The 26,591-nt window shown below is 27.4% G+C and overlaps 2 protein-coding genes across 3 annotated transcripts in view; one reads left to right on the top strand and one right to left on the bottom strand.

The window, feature by feature from the left end:
* The window catches only part of drongo (Arf GTPase activating protein drongo), a 125,764-nt gene extending 115,263 nt beyond the window's left edge, over window positions 1–10,501 (bottom strand). The window contains exon 1 of the mRNA XM_075358464.1: window positions 10,338–10,501. Coding sequence (XP_075214579.1) covers window positions 10,338–10,501 — 164 coding nt within the window. The remainder of the gene's footprint in view (window positions 1–10,337) is intronic.
* A 424-nt stretch (window positions 10,502–10,925) lies between these two features.
* Dus2 (Dihydrouridine synthase 2) overlaps window positions 10,926–26,591 on the top strand; it is a 38,574-nt gene continuing 22,908 nt past the window's right edge. For both annotated transcript variants that reach the window (XM_075358463.1, XM_075358462.1), the window contains exons 1-3: window positions 10,926–11,082; window positions 15,372–15,510; window positions 24,892–25,224. In XM_075358463.1, the coding sequence (XP_075214578.1) occupies window positions 10,926–11,082; window positions 15,372–15,510; window positions 24,892–25,224 (629 nt within the window). The remainder of the gene's footprint in view (window positions 11,083–15,371; window positions 15,511–24,891; window positions 25,225–26,591) is intronic.

Raw genomic sequence — 26,591 nt, 5'->3', positions numbered from 1 at the left:
AAAGATAACAAAATAGAACAGAAAGAAAAAATGTACAATTGAGAGCTTAATACACAATTTGTTTATAAAGCACAAGTTACTTGAATCTTGAATAATAGCTAAATGTAAAAAAAACTTAACTTACAATTTCTTTTGCACAAACTTAGAATATATAATTAGATAAAATCTTAACTACTCATTGATTACTCAATTTTTGCAATGCAAGTCGGCATGTTTTCATATCATACCAATCTTTTCTTTTAGGTAAAACTGTCCATGTTGAAAAACTTGTGAATTCTCTATACCTCAATAAGAAATAACGCTACTTACATACAGTTACTAGATTGACCAATAAATTGGACACTTTTGGGTTACTGTTAATATCATCTGATATAACCACTATATTACAATTTATATTTACTTATTTTATAAATATAATTTAACCAACTTGACCTATGCTCACTTCACTCGCTAATCTTGACTAATTATAATTAACACAGTAATGTTTTGAGTATTTAAATAATAAATTCAGTAATTATTGCAATTATTTATTATTTAAATAATCAAATCATTACTGTTAATTAGCCGAGGTTAGTGAGCGTAGGTTAAGTTTGGGTAATTTATACGTATAATTATAAGCAAATATGCTTATACTTTTTAATACGTAAAATATGTTAATGATCCCATAACTTTGAAAATACTTCAAAGTTATGGGATCATTATGGTTATGGTAGACAGGCTAATACTCCAGTACTGAAATAACTAACAATGAGGAGTTGTTACTTCATTCTTAATAAAAAAATTAGCTGCAGTTACTGAATATTTTAAAACTTCTACATTTACAATGAATGTGTAAAATACTACCTAAGTAACTTTCAGCTGGAAGTAGGGTTTTTAGACCTTTGTTCCTGGGCCATACTTGTTGATAATGTTGATTCTGGATTGTTTATAAATTATGAATTTTAATAAAAATGTTGACATCAACTATAATAATCAGAAATACAATAGGAAATAAGTAATATTCCTGTACATGTATATTTCATATACAAATATGAGAAGCACCAAAATCATGAGTGACCACTACAATGTAAAAATGTTCCAGCTACGACTGACAAGTAAAATAAATTATAATTTTTTATTCACATTTATCAAATTAGCAAAAAGATACAATAAAATATCCAGCATTCACAAAGGGGAAAAACCCCAAAGAGTTATAATTACATATTAACGTATGCGAAGTAAAAATTAAAGTCCATTGTTTCAAATTAGTAAAATAATATAATAAACAATTCATCAGAGATTTATTATTTTTACTAAATAAACTCCCTGAAAATATATATAATAAATAATAATTATAGTAACAAAAATTAAAATAATATATATAATTGAATAAAAGTGCTTGGTTTTATATTACAGTGCAGTATAGATTTTATTCAATAAGATATTTCTACTTGTTCTGATTTATTATGAGATTAGTAGTGTTGTCACATACATCAAAGTACCAAAATTAAAAATTGTCACTGAAACATTTCTGTGTAATTCTTTCCTTAATTATAAAATGAACATGCTGTTTGGCTACAAACATAAAAATCCCAAATTAATAAAATTACAAAATATTTCAATGCTGTAATCAAAATACTACTTCTTTAATTAAATTTAATAATAAAAAAAAGCTTAAATAAATAAAACAATTTCTCATGCCAAGAACCTGATTAACTAACAACTAATCGCATCTACTACAGCTGTCTAGGTCTTTTATTGTAACCAACACAATTTGAGAAACAAAAACCAGTTTGGATAAAAGAAACAATGATTGAATCAATTTAAAAATGCTAAAATGGGCAATATTATTTTTATACCGCAATTATTAATATTTCTCAACATTTTATTCACTAAGTATATAATACAAAGCAGTACAATAAACAATTCTAAATAGAAAATGTTGAACCCTTTTTAGATAATTTCTAAAAATAGGAAGCTGTGAGTTTCTGTTAAAATAAATCAATGTTTTCTATATTGCCTGAATGTACCAACCATAGTTCTATGACAATAATGGACATAATTATTATTGTGGTAACTAGTAAAAAAAAAGCTGCTATGTTTTGTCTAAGACGGCCAGTGAATATTTTTCATACTGCATGTTTTATGACTAACTGAAGCAATATTTAACACAATTAGTTAAAAAATAAATCTCCCTATTCAGCTGCTGTTGCTGTACATTATACACTGAATTGACTCAGACTATATTTAGTTTAGACATTGTATGTAGAGCAGCTATCAATTTTCAGCATGAACTGTAAGTAGATCAACAATGATTGATTTACAATCATACAGTAATGTTCATACAGAATTGTACAATCTGTTTGTACATAATCATAAATACAATCCTTTATTTAGTTTTGTTGAGCAAAAGGGTTGCAATGTTTGAAATTCATCATGAAGCTGAAGTCAGTTGATCTTAATATGAGTACAACATTAGTAGCAAACGATTCAAACAGATGATAGATGATATAAATTGTGAAAATGATTCCATAAACAAATCATAAAGTTGAACACTATGTAGATTATATAAGAAATAGTAGTGGGTTTGCTATTGGTAAGCTGAGACATGTGCATCAACTGACAGAGTGACTATGTTGTAAAATAGTGTATCTATACAAGTAAATATTTTTGTGAAAATAAATAGTTGGAATTGGAAAATTAACCATATAATCTAATGTTTTTTCAAACTTGTGCCATAATACTTTCAGTTGCTTTCACAGCTATCTTTAGTGACTGGTACTCTGTCTGACTTGGCATGAGCAGATAAAATTGTTGGCTGCTTTTTTTTTTTTTGGCTAGGAATTTGTTCATAAAAATATAATAGAACTTACAAATGAGCCAATAAAAATTTTCAACCATAATAACTAATGAAATCATTAAAATTAAAAAAAATATGTAAAAATGATTTCCATTTGACATGTCCTCCTTAGCAAAATTCCAAAATATGTAATTTCTATTGTTTCTCTATCTTAAATTAAAATGTTCTTTACCCATAACCTTGCCTGATACACGGACAAGATAATCACAAATTATATAAACATAAATTCTAACTTGTGTATAAAGAACAGTGATGATTTCAAAAAGAGAAAAATTAATGAATTCCATACTCCGTAACAAAAAAATCTGTAGCAATTGACAAAACAAACTTCTACATACACATTCCAATATCACAAATATTCTGCATTCTTTGTTAAAAAACAAATGAACACAAAAATATACAATTTCAGAAATAATAAGTATATCACATGATTAAAAAAAAAATTTACATTCCAAAACAATATAATACACAATCAGGGAGGAGATCCAGGAGTGGTTAGCTGATATTACTTAAGTGTTTTCAGTGTCCACCAGCATCCTACAAGATATTCAGAGTGATTATAAATTATTCAGTGCATTTTAGGTGTTAATAAAAGAAATAATGAAGCTGCTGTGTTCTTACATGCTTGTTTTATTGCTGAACAGAGCATTTCAAACAGTTTTGTTTACAACACTTATTAACTTCAAACAAGTACCACATGAGCACCTTTTGTGGCATGTAAAATATCTAGACGATATTCAATTTTACATCATACATTACCAAGAATATCTGAAGTTATTCCATTAAACCTTGATTCTTCTTTTTAGTTCACTGATGTTGATAACCTTCATTGCATATATCCTGTCTTTAACAAATCCCCAAAGTACAAAATTAAATGGTGTAACATTCAGGGGATTGGTTCATACATGGATACATGGCCAATCCAACATTGAGGACATTTTTCATGTATGTAGTCAGTCTCATGTAAACCCCATTGCAGTGGTACAGTGTCTTGTTGGAAGTAAATATGGATTGCAGAAGTTCAATTTGTGGTAGCAACCATTAGCTCGGTGAAGAATAGTCCAATAACCTTATAAGCAGTCAATACAAATCAGATGATAATTTTTGGGTAGTTATGTTGTTTGTTCCATTCCAACAATTGTGGTGGTTAATGTGACCACCAAAAGTACTACATGGTTGCTTTTGCTTGTTGTATTACAAATACATTGATGAAACCATCAATGTATTACATGTAACAAACCATTATTGTACTAAGGGTAAATCAATGTAAACAATTGCATACATAAAATAAATGCAATTGTTTGTTTATTGAGCTGTAATGTTTAAATATGCTAAACAATTGCATGTATCGTATGTATAATAAATTTCTTGATCTTAACATAACAAAAAAAGTCCCCAAAAAACCGAATTTCAAAATACATACAGAAAAACAACAATGACAGGCAAATTTATTCTCAATATCTCAAACAACCCAACACATAAACACCAATTTTAGAAGCAAGATTCACATAAATACTCAACTCAAATACATGACCTAAAGATCACAAGAATTAAGCAACACTATAATACATCTAGTAGACAGATAACAATTGTATCTTAACAAACTTGAACATAATTAAATATGCTAATGCATAAAAAAGCACCACAGTAAAATACTAAATGAATTCAAATCTAGCACATCCTTGGACTATATCCTAATTCTTTTCCTAGCTATAAAAAAAAAAATAAGAAACCTCTAGTCAACCTAACATGTTGTAAAGAAGTGGTACCAAAAGCCAGTGAAAGCACTCTGACAAAATATTAAAAACAGTTAAAAATAAATTCATTTCAGGTGTTGATAAAAATGTGTTGTATAATCTAAAAAAATCTTTCTACTTTTAGTAAATAATTGCTCTCAAAGAAAGAAAAATAATTTAAAATATAGAAAAAATAACTGGTTCTTTAAAGGAAATAAGATGTTAACCAATTTAATAAATCTTCTGGGAAGATTAATAAATCAAGAAAAAGCTAATCATAGGAAAACAACATAAACCTAAGTCACATGATTCTTGAAAAAATTCCATTCAGCATTTCTATTTTATGAGTGGAAACTAAACATCAATGTGAATTCAAGATATTTATTTATTAATAATGTAGCAATAGATATTTAGTAATGCAGTTTATTCCTCAGCTTTTTTGCCCATGATTGTCCATAGTTAAAAGAAATATTTTAAGCGACATGTGTCTTTAACCAATGACTACAAAGAAAATAAGTTCATAATAAATAATTATATACACGTGTTCAAAATGAAACTATATTTTTATCACAATAAATAAATATAAAATATCTTCATGAATACAAATGAATAGATTTTAAGATTGTAATGAGAATATGCAGAATGTAAAATTAAAATGATTGTCATTCAAACACTGATTTAACAAAAACTATAAAATATCTACTTAACCAAAAAACTGTTTTTCTGTAATTAATGTAATTTATTTGTCATTTAATTTTAAAAGATTTCTTCTCATTAAATGACACAACCACTTAGAATTTAACCTAATTACCTTTATGTACAAATATTTTAAGCTAAACTAATATTTTATAATTGAAATGATGATGCTAAACATAAATTGTATAACTTGCAGAAATAAATGTCATAAAGAATGTAATCTGTTTAATACCTAATAACCTGTATCCCATTAATTGTCACTACTTTTTTATATTAAAAAATTAATACATTACCCTGTTTTAGAATGGGAAGCAATTAAAATGAAGGGTTCCACTTATAATGAACATATTTCATGGCTGACAAACACAACTGAACAAAACTCATTGGTTAAAGGCTCGAAATACAGAGATAGCTAATTTTTGCTATGAAAAGGATTAGTTTCATATCTTTCCCAAGACTATTACTTCAGTAGCCCTTTTAACACAATATTTCCTGAAACATCACACTAACCCACTACAGCAAAAATATGAAAAAAATAGCTGCATTTCTTATCCTTAGAAACTCTCAAATTTGATCCAGTAGTAATACTAATTTCCTTGTTATAAGAAGGAAGATCGAAGGTACATTTGTTGTGTGAGATTGAGGTAATGTACCTCCACCATTCAGTATTTTCTGGATGATCACCAAAAAAATTTATTATCTTTGATAATAACACTAAAGATACAAATAGGAATTAATTATGAGTAAATCATGAAAATGTTTTAATGTATTTATAATGCGCCAGAAGTGGAAGGGAAGCTGAACTGTCCATGTTTTTGGCATACTATGTGTTCAGCTGAAATGAAAACAAAATCAAGGAATTATTTCTTACTTCGAACCCAAAAAATTGAACACTGAACACTAAATTCCAAATAAGCAAGCAAATTTAAAATAACATCAAAATAAAAAAAGATACTCATCTGCAAATAAAAAACCCTTCATTTTTAACATACTCTTTTTCAAATCATACAGAACTAATAAAAATACTACGTAGATATCACCCAAAACCATTTGACCCATTTAAATACCACAGTTGGTAGCTAGATAAAGATTAGATAAAATTAGGGAGATGTCTTAAGTCAAGAGTAACGCAATACATGCCTGTTCCTTTCCCCTCTAAGAAGCATAAATTACCAACTGATGTCTAGTTTTAATGCTGAATAGCAAAGTACTACAGAACTGATAAACAGCCACTTTGTTTAAACAAGCATTAGTTTGTCAGGTCAGGCTGTAAACAAAATAAAATCATCATGATGCACAATATATTTCATAATGCAATAAAATAACCTTCGTTAGTAATAATCAAGAAAGGAACACTACCAATTAACATTAACCACATTTTACCTAATTCAAAATCGTTTCACAGTTTCATAACTTAAATTTTCGTAACTTCATCTTTAAATAAGAGAGTAATTAATTACAGGCGTTGTTCAAACATTCAGAAAACCCATTTAATTCATTTCACTTATAATTATTCTCCTAACTTCCATTATAAATGTCCTAACAGCTGTTCAAGGTAAAAACTAATCTCAATTTGGTAAACTATGTTATTTCATCATTTTAAATTTTGTATTTTTTTCTATAAAAATTTGATAATGAATTAATTATTAAAGAAAAGTGGATTATATTTATATTACAGAATTGAATGATAGCAAAATTAATTTTTTCTATTTTGTAGGCATATATAAAGATGACAACTCAAATTATAATTGCATATTTCTCCTGAACACGTTTCACTTGATTTACTGGATAATCAAATATATTAATCTTTTCATAATGATAGTAAATATACTGTAAATCTTACATGGTACAAAGTAATCACAAAGAAAAATAAACCAAAATCAGATGTTGGTGTTATTATTCAGTTGTCATTTACTAACATGTTACAGAATTCTACCTTCTCCTAAAGTATATAAATAAATAAATATATATGTATATATAATAATTTATTTTTTGGGCACACAAATACTTTGAAATTTTAATTAACAATTTGAATATGCTCTATGAAAAGGGTAGCAAATGTGTTTTTTTATTTCCTTGTAAAAACATTTTTTTTAATTTTAAAGCATGTTTGTTTCTACACATATTTTAATTGTCTCACTTATAACAGGCTTTAATTGATTTACTTAGTTATTGTTATATCATAATTGAAGAAATTAACCTTGAAATACCAAATAATATATTTGCCAGTAAAGTTTTACTAATGCTACTTCTAGGGTTTAACTGCCAAGTGCATAGCTACTACAAAAGAAATTTCAAGTTATCATGTAAACAAGTGCAAATTTTCTTTTCAACTGGAAAGAGGGAGAAACTCCTGTTTATAATCAAACTTAAAACAGTACTACATGGACAAATATCTCAGCACTGCAGATAAATTTTAAGCTGACTTATATTATTATAAATTGATCATGTTTATTTTCATAAATTTCTATTTGCATTAGGTTAAATTATGTGTTTACATTCATTAAATATGTGTTTACATATTCATTGTCAGGTTTTAAAACAGATTGCAATTTATTGTGTTGTACAAATTTGTTATTTATAATACCAATATTACTGACAATGTTTTACTGGATGTTATTTTTATTTACAGTAGATAATGTATTTGGAGGCATTTTGTGAAATAAATGAACACAAATAACACTATATTACACTTTTGTTATGCTGTTTGCTTGTACTCAATTGGGCTGCTGCTGAAGTTTCTTATTTATAAATTTCTATTGATTTTTTATTATTAATTATTGTTGCAGTTATAAATTCTTCAATAATTGTTATTATTATCTTGTAATTTTTAATGACATTTAACAACTTTTTAATTAATAATTTTTATAACAATTTCACTACATTAATACAATTGATTACTTCAGAGAATAGGCACAATAAACATATTAAAATATATTTATTGTAGTTATATTTATAAACAGTATATTATGTAATCTACAAATTAAGACAGATAATATATTTCATTTTTAAAATATTATTTTTTATTTAATGACTTTTTGCTTCTTTTTAGAACATATGGTTTCCAATTTTAAAGAAAAAAATTTATTCTGAATGATTAATCTTTTTTTTTCTTTATTAACAGATTTTCAGAAACATAATTTAAACTATTATGTTAAGCAACACAGACAATCAATACCACAATACCAGTAATGTAACTTTGCATGTTAAGTAAAGAACATATTCTATCTAAACTATAATTATAATAGGCTTATGGATGATTTATGCATTAGTTGTCTTCAGGGTTATCTGCACACAAAATAGCATAAAAATTCACAATTAAATAACCATGAACTGGAACTAATAGTAAATACAGTAATTTAATCAATTTATTTTATCTAACAAAAAAGTTGTTTTCAGATACAAGGTACAATTTCCAAACAACATTTAACAGTTTAGTGCATCAAAAACATATTTCTTCTGCATAATGCATTGAATACCAATGACCACTTTCCAGTTGAATCTGGATGAAAACATTTTAATTCAATTGGTTCTGTCATATGAAAGTCTATTCTGTGGTTGCTCCACAGGTTCTGAATAAAAAGGTATAAACTGCAGTATACACTTGAGTCCATCAATATTTTGAGGCATTCCTTAGATCATGGTTATTTGCATTTGCCTTGTTTATTTGTTACACTAGGGTTTGATCATACTCTTTGATTCTATTCATTTCTTTTTCCTCAAGGTGTTTTACCGGTTTTGGTTACATACCCCACTAAATCCATACTAATAATCTGGGAAGACATGTAAAGTTAGTTATGTTTGAATTTGTGGGGATGGCAGAAACTATGGTCATGTACAGGATGGTTCTTTCTCTTGTTACCATACAAGAAGCTCATACTGGAACTAAGTCATCTGTTGGTAGGTAGTTATTGCTGAAGTCAGGTGTCTAAAGGTGATAAAGTTCTTATTGCTAAGGAGTTTGTAAGCAAAACATAAAATTCAAAAGCAGCATTTTAATGTTTCAGAAAGTATAAGTAAAATTTCACAAGCTGCTTCTACAAATAAAATTAAAAAGAAGTATGTAAAGTAAAACTAAGGGAGACATTAAATAACACTTCTTAAGAAAAAAAAAATGATTAACTTCAGTTAATCAATACTTGCAAATAATCACTTCTACATATACTTCAAAACTGCCAAAATGTAGCCTCATATCTGAACAGGATAACATCAAAAAATGCATTATAAAAATAAAAGTAGATAATACTAATGGCAGCAATAAAAAATACTAAAAGACTGCTTTCGTGTAAATTACAATTATTTTAATATAAGATTAAGCCGCTAAAAAAGGATAAGCTTATTTCAGATATTAAAAATAATCTAATATCAACAAGTCAATGGGTGTAAATAAAACATTTAAAAATAAAAACTGATAAATCAAAATTATCACCACAGATTTAATTACTAGCCACATTTATTTGTAATCTAAGAATAAATGGAATATTATACCAGCTGTAATTAAGTTTTCTAGGAAGGAATAAATTAATCTATTTCAGTTAAGTCAACAATTAATATATATTTTGACGAAAGCAAACTTTCAGAGTTGCACGAAGATGAGAGTAGTATGATGGATCACAAATAAATCTATTCATAATGCTTTGTTCAAGTACTCTTTGTTTGGAGTATCAAAATAAAGTTTATTAACTGATGTAATTGTATAACATAAAAACATTTTTTTTTTAGTGAGCAAAGATGTATGAAAGTCGCCCTTTAAAAGTAAACAATTAATTACAAAAAGCTCTGTTTCTCGTATGTAAATATACATTTTTAAAATAACAAAACTTAAGTTAAAAAAAAAATTAGAATTAATGCATATTAACAAAATGACTGTATGACAATTAATAAAAAAAAGACAAACAGAAAAATAAAAATCTAAATAAAAACTCTGTGAAATAACATTATGAAAATACATTACACAACTGTTAAAAAGTAAACAGAAACTTTAAAATTTGAACTACTGTACTTGCTAACTCTATTCATTAATAGTCACTGTCAGTTGTCAAGACAAGACATTTATTTTTACTCACAGCATTCCAGAACATGTTGTGCAAACAAAAGATCCAATTGTTACATTTACATAGGTAGGTCCTCTCTGATGACAGTCGAAACATTGTTTATTAGAAGGTAAAGAAACTAATTCACGTAAAATTTTTAGATGATACTCGTCTAGTTTCTTCTTACCGGAAGCCATGTTTATTCACTGAATTCAGTGCCCGTTACAAGTAAATATCTATTCGTGTAAAGGTTAAGTTTTCCCTTTGCAATAAAGTAAACGGGTAATTTAAGGAAAAAATAAATTATTATTAAAAGATATGTACACAACACTTTATATCTACAAAAATTGTTTAAGATATTTTTTTCAATAAAAAATAAAAAATAGAAATAAAAAAATTAACTTGAATATAAAACGAAAACTTCGGTGATATTAAGATAACATTTCGTTCCAACCATATGTAAACATAACCATGTTGGTTACTGATCTATGATGATAATAAGGTTATGCAATGTAATAATGACAAGTGACGTTTATTCAGTATTATGTGTGATCCAATCTGTTAAAATAATGTTTATCAGTAGATAGCTGTGACTATTCACTTTAACTGGTACCATAAAAAATGAAACTAAACTATATTAATAAAAAGATACTTGCTCCCATGGTTAGAATAGGTACTTTACCTATGAGATTGTTATGTTTAGATTATGGCTGTGATATAGTGTATTCTGAAGAACTTATAGACTGGAAGATTGTACGTTCTGAACGTCGGATAAATGGTGAGTTAAGACCTTTTATCAATCAAACAATTTTATATTTTCAACAAACACAATGTCATCAGCTGATTGTTTCACTTGTTAAACATGATCACTTTTATTTCATTATATTTTCGTGCGTTTCTTAATTATTATTATTGTGAGGTACAAACTGTCCATTTTTTTTATTTGTAACCGAAAAAAATAAATGTGATTTATTTTTCTGTATATGGTTACCGTGATATGGTTAAAAAATAAGTAAAGTTGTTTAGGTCTTAAAATAGGAGGTATAAAGTTAGGCATTATTACATGGAGTAATGAAATTAATCTGTTACAAATTATTGATAGTTTTTATTGTGAAAAATAAGTATTAAAATAATTTATTGAATAGCTTATGGATTTTAACTGGCTGTTTGATAGACATATTTGAATTGCCTTGTAAAAACAGAGCAACTGATTTTACATAGGGTAAATTTTTATCAGCAGTTGTTTTGCCTTGTAAAAGATGCTGTATTTTCTGTGCTTATTTTTTATACCAAAAGTTAGCATAAATGTATATTTGAAAATATTACTATTAAATCACCATTTGAAGGAAAAACAATAGTCCTGGATTTTCTTTTATTCATTCATCACAGTGTTAATACCATGTTAAAAGTTAATTGCAGATCGCTAAGTCAGACTAGTTACATTGTAATACTTTAGCTCTTCAATTCTAGCCCCTGTTCATTATTATTTATTACATTCTGATTAATAACTTATCCAGTGATGTTAGTGTGTAATAAGCTACATGAACCAAGATCACGGCTGCTGATTGGCCCTGCAACAAAGCTGGACAGGATATTTTGAGTCCCTCAGAATATCATGTAAACTATTCCAGTTCTTTTCACTGGAAGACATGGGTGAATAATTATGTAATAAGGGAATGAAAGGAGAGTAATTGCAAAATATGTAACTGACCTAAGAAAATAACAAAACTTAATAGGTACCCAGGTACCTGTATTATTCTTGCCCATAATAGTATATAAAAGGTATAATATTGTTGACATGCTGACAACCATAAAAAGTTTATAACTTTTTACATATTGCTGAATATTGAAAGATACTAGGATAGTATTATCTACTGAAGAATTTATCTACTGAAGGTATTCTACTGAGAAATAACTAGATGAGATAAACAAACGCAGTAAGACTTAATCTTGGTAGAAGATGGCATCCACTCCACCTATAATCTTTCAGCAGATTATCTTTACAGAGAGTACATTACTGATTAACAATTTTATACAGTATATCTTACATTTGTACTGAAATTAATTGCTGTAGTTTCATTTTATTGTTAATAGCTGTAGCTGTTAACAAGAAAAGTAATATTTTTAAAATTTTGCTTTAAAACAATTAACAGATTAAAATTAGTTTAACTGTTGGCCTACAGGTTTGTCAATATGTAAAAAAATATTTTGTGATTTAAGGTAGATGTCATTTCATTAGTTCAACAGGATCCTGGAGACCTGTTCTACTCAGGTGTTTTGTAAGTGACCATAATATCCCATGAAAAGTCCCAACATCCTGCAGGATCACAACCCCTGTTATTGTCATCTTTATAGTAAACTAGACTGTCCTGAAAAAGTGTTCCCCTGATTAATTAGTCACCTTCTAAATATATTAATCTGGAATAGGGTATATGGATGCGATCAGATAGGTGTACCAAATCCAAGACAGTATACCTAACTTTTCTAAAAGTATACTTATACTTTTAAAGATAGATTACCTAACTTTTCTAGCATAGTTTCTTTCAGAGGACTCCAAAGTTTACTGCGTTCCAGACTGCATGCGGTAAGTTTGGTTTTACCCATCATAAAAGATGCCTATGGTAGCTTTCAGAGCTACAGCAATCTTGCAGCTTGGGAAGATGTTACCAGAATCATGGCCATGTAGCCTATAATAGATCCAGATGAATCTTTCTTTTAATTGTAGAGATTTACAGTTATTTTAGTTTATTTACAAATGTTAGTAATCTTAATTTTTACTTAATGATCTAAGTATGATTTGTAATCATAGATCACAAAACTGCTTCATAAGTGCAGTTCACAACAACAAGTTCATATTTTACCACATCAACCTGGATCACCAAAAATATTAGTTTAGCTCTCAGCAAGATGTTGGTATCTGGTAATCTAGAATAACAATTAAAAATTAATCAATCATTCCAAAGGAGTTACAGTATGCTACAATCAAGTACATGGAATAATGATATTCTGCTAGGGTTTTCTGTTAGATTATTCAAAAGATAACATAGTAACAAAGAAGTAAAAATGAAAAAATGATGCAAAAAACTTATTTCTTTACTTTCCCATTAGTAGAAAATATTGATTTGTTGTTTAAATTGAGCCTGTATTATATTTTATAAAAAAATTATTTAAATCAGTATGATGTTTTTAAAAGACAATATTCTTCACATGTTTGAAAAATTATATAAAATGATTAAAAATGTAAAAATTTTCAGTTGTTTTCTTTTGTTACATTATTAAATATTAAAATTTTAATTTCTTAAGGACCCTTCTGTTTAACAAACTAATAATAATAATTTTTAATAATAAATCTTCTTTATGAATGTATTTAAGGTATTTTTGTGTTGTTTTCCATCAGCTCCAACTGAATTTACTCTTTACACTTGAGTCTGTTATGATTTTACTACCACCAAACATTTCTGGTATTATTTTATGGTCACATTTTGACTTTTTATACCCTTCAGTGAAGAATTTGTTTACATATTTTTTACTCATTACTGTATTTTTTTTAACCTCCAGGACCACTGTTAGGTATTGCTTCAGTTCAGAGGATGAGATGAATGACAAGTAGTATGTGAAAATGCCATGCCTGACTGGGATTTGAATCTGGAATCTCTGGTTGAAAGGCCGAGATGCTACCAGTCGTGCCATGGAGGCCGGCACTGATTACTGTATTACAGTGCATTACAGTGTAGTTTTGACATTCATAATATAATTGACTCTCTCTGACAGTTGAAATTTGATTGTTTTATAGGAGCACATCTTTAAAACATAGATTGATCCACATTGTAAAGTGTAGATAGCAGAATGATATAGGAAAGCATCCCACACCCTTGCTCTTATTATTTATTAATGATCTTTCTCAAAATATCTTATATCTTTTTTTTACTATGTTCCTGGATGAACTCTTCGTATCTGTATTCAAAGATAATATTTTTGTTAATGATACTTAATCATTAATAAAAAAAACTACAAAAATTTCTGTATTAGAAATTAAAAAAATCATCTACTGCCTAACTCAAATATAGATAAAGCTGTTGCATTATACTTTAGATTTAGTATTGCTAATAGTATGGATAGTATTCAACTTAATGATAATGGAATACCTTAAATAAATCCTATTAATGGATAATTTTCATTTTGTTGCTCACAGTATGCGGTATCTGAGTGTCTTATTAGACGATAAATTTTCATGGAGCGATCAATGATACTATTGTATCATAATACTATTTGTAAATAATTACAATATTTCTAGCTCCTTTAAAAAGTTGGAACAAGTTTTTAAGATAAAAAAAATAAGTTGTCAGACATTTGTTTGGCACCCAAAGAAGTGTTTTTGTGAAATTCAGACAGTACTTTGATATTCAAGAAATAGCCTTATGCTTCTGTTGCTGTAATCAATTACTTGCCATCCATTAAGATTTTCCCATCAATTTATTTATAAAAATTATTAATAATTTTTTTATTGCCACAAATTTATTTAAATTTATAAATAAGATCATTCCATCAATTTTATTTTATTTTTAGAATTTAAAGATTTTCATTTTCTGACCTGTATCACTTTTTCAATGAGTTTTAAAATAATATTAATTTTAAAAACATCGAGTTTTCTGCATCTTCATTTAACATATACAAACAATGTGCTTAAATAATTTTTGAGCATATTTATTTAGTTTCTTCACATATTTGTCTTGAATTCATATCTATAAATTTGGTGCATACATATACGCAAGCATTCTCATTCCATTCTTTATGTAATAAATATAATAATGTATAATTATGTACTGATTGAATTTTTTTTTTTTTTTAACTAGATGTCTTTAATATTTTGAGTTATACTTTAAAATATTGTTGTTAATGTTTAATATATTTAATGTTTATATTGTTGATAAAACAAAAATATATATAATTTATTTAATTTCATTGTCATAAATATGTGTTATTTTACACAACATTTTAAACTTCTGTATTTTGTAATTAGAAAAATTTATAACTGCTTGCTAAATTTAATGCTAATATTTGTTTCAGATATTCTTGGAACAGTTGATTTTGTGGATAAAAGTGATGGAGCAATTGTATTCAGAACATGTAGCCGAGAAAAGGCCAAAGTTGTTCTGCAGATGGGTACATCTGATCCACAAAGAGCCCTTGAAGCTGCTAAACTTGTGTAGGAATGTTTGTACTCTATATTTAAGTAGAATGTTACTATTAAATAATTACAGAACCCCTGACTGGGTATAAACCCCATGTTACCCCATGTGGTATAAACCCCATGTTTTGATGTTATCAAAGTGCTATTAACATGCCCATTGAAAGTATTTATGAAAGAAGAGGAGATAAAGTATTTCAAAATTTACTTCTTCTTAGCATTTACCCAGGCTTACTTAAGATTAAGAATGATTTTGATTCCTTATTTTTAAAAAGAAGTCAGTATTCTATAAACTCATATTTATTTATAGTAAAATTTGGTCTTTTCTTTTTTTTCAGTATCAATCTGAAATTATTATTAAATTATATCTAATGATTCAAGTTAAATTTATTTTAAATTTTATAATTGAAATTTTATAATGGTTTTTGAAATAAATCTGAAAACAAGAAACCCCACGAAAACTGAATACAACAAATTTCATTTAAAATCTAATACTAGATTTTAGGCAGTTTTCCTTGTTAACAATCATCATCTATGATGATGGATACTGAGGAAATGCTATATGTTTTAAAAAATAAATTAAAAAACATAATAAATAAATGAAGTAATAATGATTAGAAAAAACAAACAGTATTATAAAACGAATGAATCCAAGAGTTTATAGAAAATATATATGCTGGGTGCGATTCAAAAGTAAGGGCCAGTCGGCAACAAAATGAGACAGTTGAAAAAATGAAAAATTTAGTAATGATTTAAAATTCTTACATATAGTACATACTTAATTTTTGTCCATAATCACCATTTTGTTTGAAACACTTTAGATAAGGTGAAACAAGCTTCTTCAAGCTTGAAAAAGTTTTTCTCGCTTTTGTATTCATACATTCAATATCATCAGTCAAAATACTAGGACTGTCACTTCCCTCTTTGTCAAGAATGTTTGAATGTCCATAAGCTCACCATTGCCTCGCTTTTCTTTTGCTCATTGTGGTGTGCCCATATATTTCAGATAGTATAGATGGTGAATTTCAGCAGAATTATGTCCTCTTGTGTTTAGAAATGTAGATACTGATTGAACTTCACAACTGGCAGGATTTGCTATTACCACACTCATCTTGTTATACTGTCTTGCAAAGGCAAACCATATGTGAACTGACAGCAGTGTGGCAGTTACATGCCCAACAAACCACTTAAAGCTACTGCATATGCAGAAACCAGTCAGTGTTACCAATCACTATTTATAATTGATCAAACTTTACTTTTGAACTGGACCTTGTACAATGGTAGATTTACTACCTTAATAAGATAGTAACTCTTCATTCTATACAATGCAAGATAATAGCAAAACAGGTGTCACTTGGTCTGGAAGCTTATTCCTGAGAAATGAATTTTATTAAAAAGAATACTGCTGAGTTTAAATGATTTTATCAGAAAATCCACTAAAAACATAAAAAAATTAGTAGACAAGGAACTTTATAAACACAGTAAACACCTTCAGTAATACTTGTAATTAATTAAGTAATATAGGAATGCAAACTTTATTTTAAACTTTGGGTAAAAATTGAACATTTTTGTCCATATTGCAACAAGGTGAAAAATAAAAAAAATGTAACTTTAATGTTGTAGTTACATCTAGAAAATTGGTCTCTTCTCTTCAGAAATGCTAAAGCCATTAAAACAAAGGATATTCATTAATTTGTAAAAACAATAATTGCAGTTTAAGATGTATAGGGCAACTAAAAGAACCAATGTAAATAAGGGAGCATTGCCTCATTTAAATATAAATGGTCAGAGAAATTGGTGGTAGCTCAACGTTGCCTAGAAACTAGTCACAGAATTAGTTTAAAGATGAATTTCAAAAAATGGCCATAACAGGAATTAGATATTTAGGAAACTTGACTTAAAAGTGCTCCAAAAGCTTATTGTTGAATAATGATGGGACCAGTAATTAAAATAAAAAAAAAAAGTTTATTTTAAAGGTTGTTCGTTAGAGGCTGTAATCTGTTTGATTGATTTTAGGGTTACACTACCTCAATTCTTTTCTTTTTTTTTTTTAGATAAATCTTATTTATCCAGCCCTACATAAAGGACATGTATTGAGTTGTAATGGGCAGTGTGAGTTAAAATTATCAGTAGTTTGTTGGTTATTGAGCAAACTTTACAATTTCAATTGGAATTGCCGAAAGTGACCAGTTTCTTTTTTTTTTCAAATATTGTTAGATACTTTCATTTTATAGTGTTTAGTAAATATTTTTTAATTGTTATTTAATATTTATTGTTATTTTTTATTTAATCTTTTTAAAATTTTTTAATGAGTATATTATGTATTTTTTCTATTCGTATTACTAATGAATTAATTGGAAATGACCAGCTGGTTTTATATTTAAGTAAAATTTGTTGGGATCAGTTTTTGAGCCTTTTCTTATTTTACAATTTATTTAAATTTTATGTTGATTATTATCAATATTTATGTTTATTTCATTATTAAATACTTCTAAAGTTTATTTTAATTATTTTTGTTAGTATTTTTATTTATTTTCAGTAAATAATAATATTTTAAGTATTATAACTCTTCTCAATATGTAATTTTATTATAAAAGTTGAAAATTGTTACAGAAAAACATTTTTAAATTTTTTTTGAAATTCCTAGAATTAGTGAATATTTCTTTAGGTGAATATTTCCTAAATATCATCTTTGTTGTGCATTATTATGTTTTCATTATTCATACTGGGAGACATTGATTCTGAAGACTTGAACTACATATTCCTAGTTTCCAGAGGAAGTTCAGCCAAGTAACTTGGTGGAATGTTTTCTAGGAAATGGTAATAAGTCTCACTGTTCAACTGTGCTGGCAAAAAACATGGACCAATGAGTAAATTGCTGATAATACAAGCCTAGAAATTTTTGAAAATGATTACTGCATTTTCATGATGCAGATATAGCTTTATAGAATGTTCGAGCGGTCACATGATCAACTTGTTCACAAAAATACAATCTTTCTTATATTGTCCTCTGAGACTTTCTCAATATATTCCAACATCCTTCTTCCAATAACAGCATTCTTGTGCTTTTCAGTCTATCTCAATCATGAGTTCTAGTTGAAAAGTTTCTGGTTTCTCTAAACCTTTCATCAGAATTACCAAAATTTTTCACTTGGCAAATGGTAATTAGGAAAACATTCTACATACAGGCAGCATGCTTCAATGCAATTGAATTCTGTTAAGTCTGTTTATAAGATGCATGTCTGCCATTTCAATATGAGAATAATAAACTTCCATTTTCAAAAAGTAAATTACAAATAAAAAAAAACTGCTCTCAAAACAATTTAACCAATAATTGTATTATTATTGTAATCAATAATAAATTGTAAAAATAGAACAAGAGATAAATATTAAAAAAACGACTGCCAAAAAACATTGCTCTTTATTAAAACATTCCTCTTTGTAGGATAATTACTAATATAGGATAATTAAAGAATCTGCAGGTGACAATTTTGTATATAGTATTTGTATGTAGTTTCATTTCATTATTAATCATTGTTTCTCTAATAACGATCAAGATATAAAAGATTCAAAAATTGATGTGGCTGCTATTCTGAAATTTGGAATTGTGTTTATTCTGAAATTTTTTATTTATTAGATAAAACTGGTGCAAACATATATAACAAATTGATCTTAAGTTGTAAATTTTTCTTATAAAACAGAAAATGCTACACAGAAGGAAAACAAAGCAAAAATCACATATTTTTTTTTGTAGAACATTTCTTTATTCAGTTTATATGTATTATCTGAAAATGAATAGCCAGATACACTTTTTGTTACACTCTATATGTTGTTATGCTGTAAAAAAATACTTTAGTTTTATCAGAAATATTTTAAATTTGGTTTATATTTCTTGTTGACTAGTTCAATAAATGTGTAAATATTTTAATCTAAGTAATATTCTGTAAATGATGCTTTAATACTGTAGTTTACTTATAAAAAAACTAATGTATGTTGTGCTATAAAAATAATTTATCAGGATATTGACTTTGCAGTATTGTCTTAATGACCCTTCAGTTTTAGAGAATTATTAAGAAATTTTGCGTTAAGTGACTAAATTGGCTTTTAAAAAATCGTGGTATGAATCAGCTACTTTTCTCATTTTATTGTAATTATTAATAAGGACCACTACAACTGTCATTATTGGTTAGACTTTTTTTTTGTTTAACTGTTTTTAATCTTTTTTTTGTTTAAATATAACATTTTTAACATTGTCATTAAAAGTGGAGTGAAATTTTAACACAGTATGGATTTGATAATAGTTTATTTCTAATTGTGGCACAATGTGTTTATTTGATTATCAGTATTTATTTTTAAGCCCAAAGCTTTTACTAATTAACCTTCAAAAATTAGAGAATATCTGAATCTTGATAATTTCTATTTTTCGTTTAGCTGTTATATATTTTACTTCATGGTTTTTATCCTAAGTACAGTTTAAAGAGTAATTTATATGCACCATATCCCTTAATTGTGCTGTCTCAGTGGTGCAGTTTATTTAAATAAGAGCTAAATGATCAATGTAACTTAGTTAAAAAAACTACACTATTATAATCATGTTTTTAATTGAGCTTCTTTACATAGATAGATTTTTTAATATAATAATATATTTTATCATCCTCATTAAAATGCATTTGTTGTGTTTGTTAAATTGTATAAGAAAATAATTAAGTGCAAGTGAAAAATTTCTTAGATTTCATTCTATTTTAGAATTTTTATTTATTTTTTTTTATTATTGACAAATATAAACTGTGAGGCTTAAAATAGCTATTTATATCTTTGTAGTTGATACTGGATAATGATAATAGATATGTTTATAATTTATCAGTTATGAGAAATACTTTTTGATATGAATTAGCCATAAGTGTTATGGATTACATTTATCTTAATATTTTCATGTGTTATTGATCTATTAATTAAAATCATGCTTTCTACCAGCAGGCTGGTATTATGTAATTGTTAGTATCTGATAAAACCAAATTAAATTTTAATATTTTTTTCTGTAATTTTCAAAAGAAATTCTATAATGAGATTAAAGTTGTAAAACATACAAAAAGTCAATTAAATTTGCTTTATTTCTGTGTTATAATCCAGATTATCAGAGTATTGCTTTAACATCATATTTTAATTTTCAGTTTTTTCTGAAATCTATGTTTTAATTGTTTTCAACTATTACAGTTTTAGTATATTTCTTTATTTACTCTTTTTCAGTGAGTATTTATACTATCTTTCCCTTTGCTTTTGGTAACCCATATTTTCTTTTGATATGATTATTGAATTACTAAGAGTGATGGATGTATGAATGTAACTACTTGAAAATTTTTCTGAAGATGATTTAATTTTTAAGGTTTATTTGCATGCATTATGTTGGTTCTTATAATGTTATGATTAGATAAAAATGTTTCTGTTGTATGTAAATTCTTTAGTCTATATAAAATAGAACTGTATCTATATACAATATCAGACTGATTTTTATGATTTGTGAAGATGTATTTATAAATAATTGTAAGAAAAAAGTCTTACATTTTAATGTGTGAAAAATGCCTCCAACAGTAGCTCTTTTATTAGTAATGGTGTGTTGTAATACTGCAACACCATAAAAAAAATAATAAATTTAAGACAATTGAACAATGCTTCTAATGCTACATTAAAATTCCTAGGTATTTCCCAATCATAGAAATTAACATCCATAGTTCCTGGTTAACTGATCATCTATGAGTATCCTTAATAAAATATAGTTAAGTTAGCATACATATAAAAAAAGTTAGTTAAGTTAGTATACATATGAAAAATATTCAAATAAACTACTAATACATAAAAAATTTGGTTTTATTGAAAAACATTATTAAATGTGATAAAAATTATCATGGATAACTCATAAAGATAAATATAAATTACATTTTATTATTCTAGTTACAGATTGTTAAGAAATATTTCTTGATCTTCTATTAAGTGACTACAAAATCATATTGTCACACGTTCGCAACTCAATCAGAATGTTGAGAAACTAACAATTAAAAATGTTTATATAATTACAATTTTTTTGTTTTAAGAACATAAAAAAATACGACAAATCAATAATAATAATGACAACAATTAACAATAATAATAATAATAGTAATAACAACATCAAAAATAATAATAAACATCAATAATAATAATAATCAATAAATTACATACAAAATAGAATTTCAAGTAAGGGCAGAATTTATTACAAATAGTTAAATCATAAAAACCAGAATGCAGTTTAGTTGACTTAAGACATTATAATGACCACTAACATTAACACCTTTAACAATTAGTATACTATTAACTACCAGATAAGACAAGTCTAAAGTTCATTCACTGCAAATACCTTTCCTGTTTAAAATAGAACTTTCCTAACAATTTATGAATGAGTGTAATACTTTATTCCTTTCACTAATTGTCTAAACAGCTTCCTGCATTCATCCACTATCCACACTGGAATGCTTGTGATGTCACTTCAATCCTGTCGAACACAACCTGAAGCACTCTACTTATACTCACTTAATACTCCTTGCTTAATATTTACCACCCCACTGGTTCAAACTGTGTTTATATATCCTGACCTGCAAAACCGGCCACATTCCTTAACTGTTAAAACGTGAGAATTATTGTCTGTACCCTTACATTTTCCATAAATTCCTACTCTGGTGTGGTAATCCTTCTCATCAAACAACAGCTGTTGGAGGTGTGCCATTGATAGTATTACAAAAAGCGATTGTTAAACGGATCTATCAGCCATAGAAAATTATCCCTTCTCGATTCCTTTCATTTTTTTTTTCTCGTACTTTCTTCTTTATTGGAAGGAATCTGTTATTCAGGTCCATTATACTGGTCTTGTTACAATATTTTTAATTTCAGTGATATTTGTGTACTTAAAATTAATGCAGACACTGTTTCCTTCAAAATTGAAAAATATTTTTAAAACAACATAAAGAGATAATGCAAATTTTGAGTCGTCTTAAATAAAAATTCCTGTAAAAAATAAAATAGTAAAGATCATTCAATTATTATAAAAGCTGATTGGGTAAATATTACTGTTATAATAAAAATAGTATTACGTAACTGAAATATATATTCATAAAAACTAAAAGCCAGCCCAGCAATAAGTTTAATATGACATTTGTAAAAATCTTGAGTAATTGTAAAAAATCTTATTTAAATAAAATTTTCATAAAAAATCTAGTTCCTACAGTTTCCAGTCTTATGTGACAAATGCATTTAGTCACCTTTATACATACCCATCTATCATCAGTTGGCATAGTTTTTTGGATTATAACTTCTTTGTTTTAATATAAAATTACTCTACATCCAATAACATTTTTAATTTCAGTCATTACAACAATACTTTTAACATATCTAACTTATTACAAGATAACAACTATACATTTAGCTTGATGTTTACTTTTTACAGCTTCTCTTATTTACATTCTACTTCTCATATCTATCTACATGAAATGTTGCTATAAGTAATTATATTGTAGCTATGTTTAACCGTAAAAACAACCTAAGTATTTCATCTTGATTTTAATTAATAGAAGTAAATTTTTTATATCTGATTGTCTAAAAATTATTCAAGGATATATGATAGATGTGGAGTTTGATAACTGATTTGAACATCTCATTACAAATATTGATTTGGAATTATACTTTGCCTTTTTATAATTTTTCTTTTCTGTTGTTAGGTGCCATAACCATTTTTTTTCTTTTTTAACTTTCTGTAGCGTGTGAAAATGCCATGCCTGACCGGGATTCAAATCCAGGATCTCCAGATGAAAGGTCGAGACACTACCACTCGCGCCACAGAGACCAGCCGTAACCATATTGGTTGAAGGCAACCTAACATGTCACTCCAAAAATGGTATAACCATTCTCAAGAATTACCACCATCCATGTGAAGCTTTCTACAAAAAATGAAAAGTAGGATCATTTCCCGTTGTCCTCTTTAGTGAGTCCTCTTTAATTTACTGTTACACATCAGCATACCAACTCCACCAAAACGCAGGTGATATTTAGCTCTACAAGCTAGATCTTCACCCCTCCTCATCATCAGGTTTGGGATACAGTGGACATGTAAATAACTCCTCAAAGCTAAGTTTGATTGGTGTTCTGTACCTCATGTGCTTTATGTGCATCACAGATATTAGAATTATTGAAAAGAACAGATGTGTGTAAAAAAATTAATTTTCTTTATAACAATGCTATATATATATATATATATTTTTTATTCTATTGATATATACTGCCTTGCCTCAATACTGGAAGCAATATCTGTACATTTAAATAAATAAGTTAATACATGTGTTCCATTTTTATTTTATTATAACATTTTTGATATCCTAAATCACAACTACTCAAAGCCCATTGATATGTTATTTGATAACTGTTTTACAGTTTCAGAACTGAAGTAGAAAAATTTAAACAGTCACATCAGTAATGATTACATTTTATCTTATTGCCGTTATTACTCCTCTAGTGTTTGCATATTTTCTTATGTAGACTGAATCCACTCTATTCAAAATTATTGATGTGATAAGTTTCAACTTTTCTATTTTATATTTTAATACAGTTAATGTATACTATTTGATTCATATAATGACGTGTTATATAACTTTTTTAATATGTTTGGTATCCTTGTTGATGTTGCAAAGTAACTCTTCAGGAAATCTGAACGAATATAATTTAAAAAATTAAACTCATTAAGTTAATTATTATCTGAGATATTTTGAAGATATGGTATTTTACCTATAGGAATTTAAATGAGTTTTTAAGAAATTGGATGTGTTTTATTGGGAGAGTGAACGATCCATTTTTAGGTGTAAGTAGGTGTATTATTGAATTATTGGTTGAAGAAAGTCCAGAATTGGCTGCTATTAATGCTGCTGTAATTTACTTGCTAATTGTTAAAGCCTGTGAAAATTTCTAGATTGATTTGCAGTAGTAGCAGCCTATCACATTATTAATGTTAGTCTCAAATAAATGTATTTGCAATTAGGCTATCTGTTAATTAATACTATTACCTCTGACAAGCCACATCATTGACACATTTAATGCTTCATTTTACTGAAGATTGAATGATTATTGCTTTACTTGAGGTTTCTTATTTTCTAAAAATTATATCCATTCTTTATTTGAAAAAGAATTATCAAAACTTATGGAATGTATTTTTTATCCTTACCAGTAAATATGTCTTTATAATTTGATTTATTAAGTATTACGCATATCATCCTTCTTTTGCGACTTCATTATCATTATATGTTTCTTATGATTTCATTATTGTAGAATTTTACAATTTTATTACTCTAAATATATGTTATGTCTATTTTTTATTCATTTTAGTCAAAGTGATGTTGCTGCAGTAGATGTAAACATGGGATGTCCAAAAGAGTTTTCTGTAAAAGGTGGTATGGGTGCTGCTCTTTTGTGTAATCCTGATAAAGCAGAGGCAATCATGAGAACTTTAGTGAAAGGATTAGATTGTCCTGTTACATGTAAAGTAAGAGTACTTCCTGATCCTGATGAGACTGTAGAATTTTGTCAGAGACTTGCCAATACTGGTATCGCTGCTATTGCCATTCATGGTCGCACAAAAAATGAAAGACCTCAACATGTAAATCATAATGATATTATACAGCTTGTTGCCAAGAATCTGTCTATACCTGTTATTGCTAAGTAAGTGAAATCTCTCAACTTTATTTGTGTAATATTTAATTTTCTGTCAATATATTTAATCTTGACAATTCTCAACTGGATCATATACAGTATATCTAATAGTATTAATTAAATCTAATATTAGCTATTAGATTGTATGAAAAGTTCTGAGCCTAACATACAAAGACGTATTTTTTCTGTAAAATAGAGTTTTATTTTTCAACAAAGTCTCCTTTCAAGTCGATACAGTTTTTCTTCTTTAATTCTTCCAAACAGTAGCTGGCATTTTTCTCCTCAAAATAGGCATTTACATATGCAATAAACTTGTCATCCAATGAAAATCTCCTTTCTCAAAGTGAAACTTTAAGGTTAGTAAACTACAAAAAGTCGCTTGGTGCAAGATCTGGTGAGTATGGTGAGTGGTCAACCAATTCAAAGTGCAATTCGTGAATTTTAGCCATAGCGACTGTTGAAGTGTGAGCAGACGCATTATCCTGATGGAAAACTACTTTCTTCTTCTTCAAATGTGGTCTTTTTTTGCAATTTCTGCCTTCAGCTTGTCAAGTTATGATGCGTAATACTGTCCCATTATTATTTTACCTTTTTGAAGATAATCAATAAACAAAATTCTGTTACTATCCCAAAAAACATGATATCGGTGGTAGTTGCAGTTATTTTGGCTGTCCCGAACCCTCATTATCAACCAAGCTGGTATGACCATGTTTAAATTCAGCTGCCCATCTTTTCATGGTGGCAAATATGGAACAGAGTCCCCATAAATAGTGTCCAACTTGGTTTTAATTTGTGTAAGCATATTGCCTTTCAAATGCAAGTATTTAATCACAGCACGGTATTTGATTTTTTCCACTTTCACTAAAACACTCCCAATGACTTACTCAAACGATTATCAAACAACAACTGAGCATCCAAAATGGCTGAAATTTTAGTGAATACTTTTCAATGTATGTGCGAATACATTCCCTAACTTTTGAGAGTGCTGCCATTTTCATGTTGAGGCTCAAAACTTTTCAGACAACCCTTGTATATCTGATAAAAATTTAATTATTAAACATCTGTATAGTATAATTCATGTTTTTTTCCATCTGGCCATTTGATGGGTGTAACAGAAATTATACCTAGCCTGTCTTGGGGGAGTGCTGAGTGTTACTGAAAGTTTTTTACTTTATATATGATTGTTGGATCTTGGTTTGTATAGCAGGATGATAAAATTTATTTGCAATACCTTATTGCATGTTTTTTATTCCGTTTAGTATATTTAGTAGTTCGATACTAAAGTTGTAATTTTGAAGCTTTTTTTGTCTCATTAGGTACAATAACTGTGATTGAACAGGCAAAATTATTTAAGAAATGTCTTCCTCACAAAAAAT

The sequence above is a fragment of the Lycorma delicatula genome, chromosome 2, assembly GCF_047948215.1.
Source record: "Lycorma delicatula isolate Av1 chromosome 2, ASM4794821v1, whole genome shotgun sequence".
Lineage (NCBI taxonomy): Eukaryota > Metazoa > Arthropoda > Insecta > Hemiptera > Fulgoridae > Lycorma > Lycorma delicatula.
The sequence above is the reverse complement of the archived record's forward strand: the minus strand, read 5'-3'. Positions and strand labels throughout refer to the sequence as shown.